Consider the following 10,131-nt stretch of genomic DNA (forward strand, 5'->3'; position numbering starts at 1 on the left):
TGCGAGTTCAAGCCACATTAGCGTCCACACTCCAAAACCCGAAACACGCTTGAAAAGTTGCTATTTTCAGTAGCTGCAGTAGAAAGAGCAGCTCCTCGATTCGTGTCAAAAATTTTCTTTTTGTTTTTTTTTTACAAAAAAAAATTTCCTTTCGCAGCTGTAATTGCAAACCGCAATTAATACTCGCATTTCTTAGTCGGAACAAATATTTGCGCGATTTTCACAGAAATGAAACGATAAAATTGCAGACTTTTGCGCGATTCCGAAGAAATGTTTATGCAATCCAAGTTGCATCCGTATGCTCTCTCTCTCTCTCTCTCTCTCTCTCTCTCTCTCTCTCTCTCTCTCTCTCTCTCTCTCTCTCTCATAGCTTATCGAAAATCTTTATGATTATATACATATTATAATTCTTATTGTGAATTAGTTCGATTTGACAAACAGCGAATCTGGGCTGGTTTGTCGAATCAAGTCTCTCTCGCCTGCCACAGTATTTACGACACGCTAGAACGATGCTCGACCGGGTACTTGTTGCCGTCGCTCACCGTCATTCCATATTCCTGCTCCGCCATCTCCTTCCTTCCCCGCTAATTTTTCCCCGCTCACAACACGGTCCAACTTTTTACTCTCTCCTCTCTTTCAGCCGCCCTCTCAGCCGCCTTTCTCCTTCCAGCGCGGCCCTTCCATCCGTCCGTATGATCATGCCATTCCACGGCGATGATCCTCTGCTCACCAGGGCTTGTACAGCTTCCACCCTTTGCCACCCTCCCTCTTTCTCTCTCTCTCTCTCTCTCTCTCTCTCTCTCTCTGTCACGGCACATGTACACACACGAAACCTGCTCGCGCACACCTAAAAGGGACATGCACACAACACACATTCTGTTACCGAGCGTTATTGCGCCACGGTGTTAACGAATGTCCACGCGATTCGATACACCGGCTCGGTGTCCATTCGACTGGCAAGATACTGGCGTGTAGCTGGTGCGGGCTGACAAGTCGCGCTCAACGAATGTAGCGGGGACAATGGATCGCATGAATAAAATGGAGCAAATGCTTCTGCTTTTTTACCTATCAAAGCAAATGTATGAGAACGACTGTCTGTGTCCGAAGTTAGAACAATTGTTTCTAATGTAAGTGAGAAATCTTAGAAAATTCCTTGAGACGAACAATCAAAATTGTGAATATTTCAATATCATAAGATTTTTTCTAGCATCTTTTGTCTTGAATTACACATTCTTTTATAAATCTAGAAATTTGTTGCTTTTTTAGAGTTGAATATTATGCGATTTAATTAGCAATGCCGATTTTATATTTGTTCTTTTCATTTTTACACCTTTTTTGATAAAATCAGAATCTATAATTCTCTAAATATAGTTTAATTAACGTATTCGTTGTTCAAGAAATATTTTGAGTATACCAGACGCATATGAATATACATAAATTATATATTGACTGATACATTTTTAAAATAATGTTGAATAGCTATACCATTGTCTGCTTGATAAAGTAAGTATTTTTAGCGTTAATAAAAGCGGAGCTTCGTATGTGAAGGTTCAAGAGGGATATCCTTCTGGCGGGCTGAATTCCCCCTCCGCGTGTCTTATAATCCACCTGCGTGTGTTTCATCTTGTAACGCCCTTTGCCTTTTTTTCTTGCTGCTTTTTTCCTCTCTTGTGATAAAAAAAAACTTTCTGAAATGTTGATACTACGTGCTTACGCAAATGACAGGAAGTAGCTGTTGTAGTTTACGTCATTTTGTATTAGATCGAGTTAACTCGTTGCAGTTAGAGAGGGGATGTAAACGCGAACATTGGGTTACAAGTTTTTTCATTACATCGCACAATTTAAGCTGGAAAATCAGTTTGTAATTTTATTTCGTGAAATTAAGTACTCTTTTTTTATCGTTCACAGTTTAAATTATTATGCAGTTAAACGGACATGTTTCTCGCGAAATAAGAAACTCGATGTGTTGCATATGGTATATCGCGTGTAACAATATTGCATAATAATTACAATAAAAACAAATTTATCATTAAAATGCAGCTTGAAGTAAATTTTATATAATTTCTTAATTGAAATTATTAATTGTCATACTAAATTATTCATTTCCCAAAATTAATTAAATTAACTAATGGACAATTTTTTTTCAAGTGTTTTCTCGTTTAACGAGTCTGTTTTTGCTTATTTTCCAAACATTCCATATTATGATTGACGACATTTGTGACTAAATTACGTTGTGTCAACGGATCTCCTTTCTTTCTCGCCGAGTAAAAATTTCGCTTCTCATTATTACGACGCCACTTTTTCCCAATTCTTTTTACGTAAACAGAACAACTAAAATTTCAGATAACTACAAGTGGTCGGTCCTTTTTCATGAACGATTTCACAACAGCTTCGTGAAATAGAAGAATAGCAATAACGAGGACAAGTATTTACGAATGATTTCACGGTATGGACTACACAAGAAGGATGCTCACGAATAACGAGAACAAGTATTTACTCTGGGGAAACAAAGGATCTCTCATACCTCATTCTTTATTCTCGCGGTTACTCAGTTACTTACACTGGGGATCTGCCATCGTAATAACGTTATCGTAAGATTCATCAATTTGTGAAATTTGCTAAAAATTGAGCTACGCGTATAATAGAAATTGTAAAATCGTATGTGTAAACTTTGAAATTTATAAAAATAAAAATGATCAATTTAAATATTAATATTTAATATCAAAAAATTTCTCAGTATAATAATAAATTGTATTAATTGATAAATTATAATAATCTCATTTTACTCTGAAAAACATAAATTTATACATATAATTTAAATCTGCGCAATTGTTTTATAAAAACGGCCTAGTTATCGAATCCGTACGAATTTAATAATTCAATAATGTTAAATAAAAAAATTAACGTGAATTAAAAAATTACTTGTATCCGCGAATATAAAATGGTAATTCTATAAACACAATTATGATGTAACGCATAGTTGGAAATATTCACTGTCCGCATTGTATGCATCGTGCAAAAAGTTACCCGTGCATTGTGTCAACGTGCTCTATGGTGATGTAATCGCTTGTCGACGTTGAATGCCGAGAATTTCTTTGACGTTGAAGAAAGCACGAAAATCGAGGGCGTATCACGGGTCATATGCTCAAACACTTTATCCTTGGCGAGAACTCCGGCGCAGTCGAACTTTAGACGCGATAATCTGTTACTCGTGTTCTCCTCACTGATTGTGAAACGATTCGCTAAGCTGGAGTTAGATTTCTCATTCAACCTCATAATAGGATATCCGGAACTGCATTGGCAGCTCATGCATGGAGTTGCATTATTTTAACATCAACTGTTAGATTAAATCGCTATTTTTATATGTGAAATATACATATATTTATAAATATTTTATAATCAGATTGATTTATTGAAAAAATTGCAAGATAGCGTTTCTAAAATAATACCGTGATTTATAAAAGAATCAATATTTGATTATAAAGAGAATGGCATTAAAGTAAAATAATATATCTCAGAAATAAAAGATAAGTATATGTGTAAAGTATTAACTTCTATAACATTATTCGTTAATATAGAGTTTTAATTTTCAATGTTTTTTTTAATAGTTGTAATTTGCAATAAAACCGCATGCACAAAAGTGAATAAAGGACAGGTAGCGTGCGATAATTCGTGTTAAAGTGGTGCAATATCGATAAGAATTGTTTGATGGCTCTGATTCAAAGGCATTCAGTCTTTGAATTACAGGAAGGCAGACTATCGCCCATAATTTCAGATCATGTGAAGTTCCAATCGACTACTTGAATAATTTAAAAATGGGTTCACCCTCTTTAAGGCGTATACCCTGTCGCTTTTTGCCTACCAGCGATGAGACCGGCGCGGGGGTTGAATGTGGTCTCATTCATGCTTATTTCAAGCTCATTGTGCGCCCGGTGTATTCAGCCTTTGACTCGTTTCTCGTGTCGCCGCTGTAGCGCCGCTCCAGAGAGGAGTAGGGCCGCTGCAGCATGTCGCTGTGTAGAGAATCAGGAAATACCGGTGTCACATTTTCTTCGATGGTAACAAACATGCAGCCACGGCGAAGGAATAGGAACATTGTGATTCATCGAACTATCGAACTTCTCTTTATGCGTAAAATGTAATTTACACGTGTGGATAGAAATAGCAGATGGGCACAAATGGAATTAATCCGCGATTTCATCTCCCGTCTGTAATTACGTAAATGCTTTATTTGAACGCATATCATTAGCCTAGATTTGGTCTATTATTGCGGCGAATCACGTAGAAAAATTTAGAAGTCGCGGTATCTCATGCGAACGCCATTTATTCCCATAAAAGCTGCCGTATTCGCGTGTTACTTTATACTAATTAGCGAAAAAAAATTACCCCGTAATGGATTTTTCATTCACTCTCGCAATGACATGCGGAATGACCCTTCGTGTTTTCGTGCGTTTTTACAGTCGATAGTAAAAAAAAAAAAAATTCTCCATTGTTCTTAGGAAGCTGAAGAGACAACGGGAACGCCTGTGTCGATTCGTGTATAACCAGATTTTGACAGCAGAATGTACCCAGCTAAATGGAACATGGCCTGACCCGGACGATCCGCGCTGGAACAGCGGTGAATACGCGGAACTTCTGCCCGACTGGTTCCCGACAAACGCGACGAATACCTCGACTTTCGGAAACGCAACGACCTCGCCGACATCGGGTAATGTAATTAAAATTAAGCCATACAAACACGCGACTTGCGGAGCACGTCGAGTAAAATTACGAGTCGCGTATAAAACGTCGAGTACATATTCTGTTGCAAAATTATTTATATAATTGTTTATTTCTTCAAATTATGCAACATTTTTTTTTCTAACGCAAATAAATTTAGTCCGTTAGTATAGTGCCGTTGCGTCATAAACGTCTCTATATTAAACGTCATGTCACGTGTGTCATTTACTGATAAAGCTTTACGTCTCCCAAACAGATGAATCTCTGGCGCCCGTTTTGCCACCATTTACGCTCTGGCAGACCGTACTGATTGCTATCTGTCTGGCGATATGTATACTGCTAACTATCGGCGGTAACATCCTCGTTCTTCTGGCATTCATCGTAGATAGAGCCATCAGGCAACCGAGCAACTATTTCATCGCATCATTAGCTGCCACTGATATGCTTATCGGTAAGTCCTACGAAATTTCCGCGTTTCGTTTTCGTCTCCCCACACAATAAACGTTGAATCGTAAAAATGATATCATGATGCAATTTTTAAATCTGTTCTGGAACATCTAAACCATGCCGTATGGTACAGTCGTGACAAGAGCAAAAGTTTTTATAGATAAAATTATATTTGAAGATAAAGACAATATTCCTATAGATTAGATTAATATTTTTTATAAATTTATAAAAATATTAATCTTTTTATAAATATAAATTTAGAAAAATATTAATCTAATCTATAGAAATATTGTCTTTATCTTCAAATAAGAAATTTTTCTAAATTATCGATTTAATAATTTTATGATTTATTATAAATGATGATGATTAGTTAATAATTTTGTAACTTTAATGTCGCAGTAATCTATCAAAACAATCTGTCAATAGCTTTTAAAAGATTTATAATTTTTCAAGTTGTGTTAAACATATTTAATGTCATTAATTCGTATGATAATATAAAATAATTTTATACTTTATATGATTTTGATAGAAATTAAATTATGTTAAAGCATTATTAAATGTTAAATTTCATAGAAATTAAATTATGTTAAAGCATTATTATAAAATATATAAGTATAATTGGGTGCAAAAAATATATATTTACACCAAAATATTTAAATTTTCGGTAATTATCGGTAATTTCGTTGTTGTCGTATTTCGAAATTAATTTACAATACGATTTGTGGCACTCTGCATTTCGATTCGCTTTCTTCGATAGGATGTTTGGGCATAGCTTCACGACCGTTTGATAGTATTTCTAATGCAAATCCCTCAGTTATGAACAGTTATCCCGATGTATTCATCGTGATGATAATCATACGAGATATGTAATTTGGTTATCGCGAGGTCTGAATGCGGAATACGAGTAATCAGATACACGTGGCAACAGAAACCGACTATACAAGTAACGACGTAATTGTTGTGCAGGCACCGTGTCGATGCCGTTCTACACAGTCTACGTGTTAATGGGATATTGGAATCTGGGACCTCTCCTCTGCGATCTATGGCTGTCAGTGGACTATACGGTATGCCTTGTGTCCCAGTACACTGTTCTCCTGATCACGATTGATCGCTTCTGCTCGGTGAAGATAGCCGCGCAGTATCGCAGTTGGCGGACGAAGCAGCGCGTAATCTGGATGGTAACCATCACCTGGATCATACCGGCGCTACTGTTTTTCATCAGCATCTTCGGCTGGGAGCATTTCATCGGTTACCGAGACCTAAATCCGGGCCAGTGCGCCGTACAGTTCCTCAAGGATCCGGTATTCAATACCGCGCTGATAATAGGGTATTATTGGACGACGTTGATCGTTCTGTTCATCCTCTACGGCGGCATATACAAAACCGCCTATGACATGCAGAAGAAAAGCGAGGCCAAGCAGCGCAAGATGCAATCGATGGTCGCGCTGAGCGCCGGCGCGATGTCCGGTATGGCCGGTCGCGCCGCCGGTATAGGTATTTCTAAAACACAGAGCACTTTGCTGAGTCAGGACAAACCGAAGATCGGGGCCACGTCGATGGACGACAGTGTCATCGGCGTGGACGCGATGACTGCGCATAAAACGGTCACGAAGACCACCGACGGCGCGACGGCGCCGGATTCCGCAGGCAAGAACGTTTCGAATATTACGGTGATGGAAACTGAGAAGTCCGAACGCTCCAGCAGTCCCGCTTTCGACTCCGACGAGGAGAGCACCACTGGCGGTACCGGGCAGCAGGTCAGTATCAGAAAGCGATCCTCGCTGGCGGGTCTGGTAGCCCAGTCCGGCGCTCTTCAGGTCTTCGCCACCAACGGACGCCTGAACGGCATCGTGCCGATCAAGGTCGAGCTGAGTGTGCCAACGGCGAGGAAACTATTGCCGACGAGTCCTACGCGCGACACGCCGACGCAGAAAGCTCAAACACTGCCGAAGATACAGGAGCTCAGTCTTCTGGACACCGACAATCCCGCCGAGCCCGACAAGTCCAGCAGCCGGACGTTGACGCCGGAGCAGTCCTTGAAATCGAACGACGCCGATGGCAATCAACAGTCGATTGCCTCGGTCGAGGCGACGCCGCCCGCTCAACTCAAGCGAACGTCGATCAGTAACAGTCAACAGAACATCATACCGCCGCCTATGCAGTTCCAAAGCAGCCCGCCGGTGTCGGAGAGTCCAACGATGTCTTCGCCGACCGACAGGCCCAGATCGTTGATCGTACGCTCCCACGGTCACGGCACTTACGACATCCTCACCGGTCTGGACGGCGGTGATTTGCGGTACATGGACGAGAGCTCCATCATCTTGCCCAGCCCTTCATACGAGAGTCCACCGTCTTCCTTCTCCTGCAGCCTGGCGAATCCGTTGTCGACGGCACCCCCGTCGCCCATTCATGGCGGTACCATGACGGCCGGCGCGAGTACCAGCCTGTTGCAAGCCACTCTCATCAGGGCGACGGCGCAGCAAGCTTCACCAAAATCGCATCAGCTCGCCCAAATCGCACAGAGCAAACAGCATCAGCATCATCCACCTGCGATGTCTAACGCATCTAGTCAAACGCACCCGCCGCGCGTGTTCATCACACACCAGACGAACGTCGCGTCGCAGACGTCGCCCACCGTCAGCAAGGTGCAAACTGCGGTCTCCGTTAACGCCGATAAGTCGAAGCGCCAACCGGTAACGACGGTGGTCACGACGACTGTGTCTATGCCATTAGAATCGTCTAATAGCACGACGGATCGATTCTCGGATCAGCCCACCAAGGCGAGCAGTAATCCGCCGCACAACTCGTCATCCAGCAGCATAATGCCGACGGCCACGAACAGCCAAGAGGCGAAGAGCCAGTCGAAGAAGAAGAAGGAAACGTCGGACGCGGAGGAGAGCGGCTCCAGACGCGACTTCGTCAAGTCTATCGGGAAACGATTGAAGGCCAAAACGCAGAAGAAGGACCTCACGGTAGGCCGGCAAAAGTCACGAACGGAGAACAGGGCGCGCAAGGCCTTTCGCACGATATCATTCATCCTGGGGGCGTTCGTCGCTTGCTGGACACCTTATCACGTATTAGCACTGGTAGAGGGATTCTGCGCGAATCCACCGTGCACGAACGAGCATCTCTTCATGTTCTCATACTTTCTGTGCTACGCCAACAGTCCCATGAATCCCTTCTGCTACGCTCTAGCGAATCAACAGTTCAAGAAGACCTTCACCAGGATACTGAGGGGTGATTTGCATATGACGTAGAGTATCTGCGAATCGCTCGAACGGAATACTCGTTTTGATAATGTAGCTAACGTAAGCGACAACGGACAGTTTCTTTTTTTCCTTTTCTTGCGGAGAAGATGGCCTTCCATATTTAATACCGAATTACACTCACTTGTCGTAACTGTGGTGAACTCGGACAATAATAAAATGAGAATAATATTTTAAGACTCGCCGGCGAAGTCAGGTGTTACGCGCCTTTTGTACATATAATACGCACTCGAGCCGATCGAAAGTCATTATACTGGTATATGTACATACGCTGTACACATGTGTGAATATTTGTTAACGTTTATGTGACCAGGACGCGCGCGTATAACAGGTGTATGTACGTGTAGTCTTAGGCAATTATATGTGTACCACAATAATAAATACTTTGCTGAACCGGAGATGTATTCCTAATAACTTGCGGTTCACGGTCCGTACTATAGCGAGAGCTACAGCTATTGTGAAATTTGACGCTGCGTGGAGAACGCGCGCGCGCGCGCGCGTTATGGTTAAAGTAGCAATTAAGTAATTTAATATAGTAAGGCAGTTAACGTAAACCGAACGAGGAAACATCGTTCATCACGAAAGACGAAAAGTGAAAATATTAAATAATATGTAAGACATTGGTATCCGGCTGCATTATAAAACATCTCAGTCGCTCTGTGAATAAAGGGCTGACTGTATTATAAAATACGCAGTCGTTTCGAATAAAGGACCGTCTCCTCTTGTTGTACGCAGTAATCGTAGAGCGTTTTCCAGCGTTGCATTATTAATTCCCGTCGTATCTCAAATATTTTACGGGTTATTTGACGTACTACTTACCTTTTTTTTATTTTTTACAAACAACGAATCAGCTTGAGGTAGCTCGCCTTCATAGAAGTACCGGAAGCAATTGACGATTTTCTTACGGCTCTCGATCGTGGATCGGAAATATACACTGCCTTGAGATGGCCTAATATGCAGGCCTTTTCTCTTCGAATTTTGTGACACCTGGTACTCTCCTCGCAAACGAGCTTCCATCGATGTCTGATTGACGTTTCGTGGCATCGTTACGTTCGCATCTACGACATGTAAAGATCGTTTTATTTTAATAAGTTTTAAAAATTAATTTTCAATTAATTGTTGATCATTAGCTAATTATTTCCAAATACTTAAATTTTATTATTTTTGAACAATTATTTTTTATCTTTTTATAAACCTGGACATTTTTATCATTAGTAACAGTCGTGTTTTATGTACGTATATGTTAATATTATATATTTTAATTAAAAAGGTGTGTGTATGCAATAATTATTGTGTCGCAGATACGAACAATTATTTGAAGTTTATTACTAGCAGACTGTGATTATAACACGTGGCATCACGAAGCTTCGTTTCAGTATTGCTCTTATCTTTAAAAATCTTTCTTCTCAATAAAAATGCCTAATTTTTTCACTCCATTTTATATGAAACGCATGTGTATCTCGCGATTACTGCAAATTATAAAAAATTATGCATATGAACACAAATTGTAACAAGTAATTCATATTTACATATCTCTCGTTATATTTTAATAACGTTCATAAAAGCATTATCTCTATTATCCTTGTTTGCGGATGAATCAAATATACATTTACACACACACACAAATGCAGGAAATCAAAATTATATAATTCCTGTTAATTAGTAAAACTAATTTATCAAAAATGTGTATAATTGAAGA

General features: G+C 40.4%; 1 protein-coding gene across 5 annotated transcripts in view; it reads left to right on the top strand.

Moving 5' to 3' along the window:
- The window catches only part of LOC105461498 (probable muscarinic acetylcholine receptor gar-1), a 38,843-nt gene extending 29,673 nt beyond the window's left edge, over positions 1-9,170 (top strand). For 4 of the 5 annotated variants that reach the window (XM_011707996.1, XM_011707995.1, XM_011707997.1 and 1 more), the window contains 3 exons: positions 4,500-4,708; positions 4,976-5,170; positions 6,133-9,170. In XM_011707996.1, coding sequence (XP_011706298.1) covers positions 4,500-4,708; positions 4,976-5,170; positions 6,133-8,423 — 2,695 coding nt within the window. In that variant the 3' untranslated portion in view covers positions 8,424-9,170. Of the gene's footprint in view, positions 1-2,431; positions 2,592-4,499; positions 4,709-4,975; positions 5,171-6,132 lie in introns of those variants that run through there. The other variant, XM_011707994.1, reaches the window with a different exon arrangement.
- The last annotated feature ends 961 nt before the right edge of the window (positions 9,171-10,131 follow it).

This window comes from Wasmannia auropunctata, unplaced genomic scaffold (genome assembly GCF_000956235.1).
Source record: "Wasmannia auropunctata unplaced genomic scaffold, wasmannia.A_1.0 LD286321.1, whole genome shotgun sequence".
Taxonomy (NCBI): domain Eukaryota; kingdom Metazoa; phylum Arthropoda; class Insecta; order Hymenoptera; family Formicidae; genus Wasmannia; species Wasmannia auropunctata.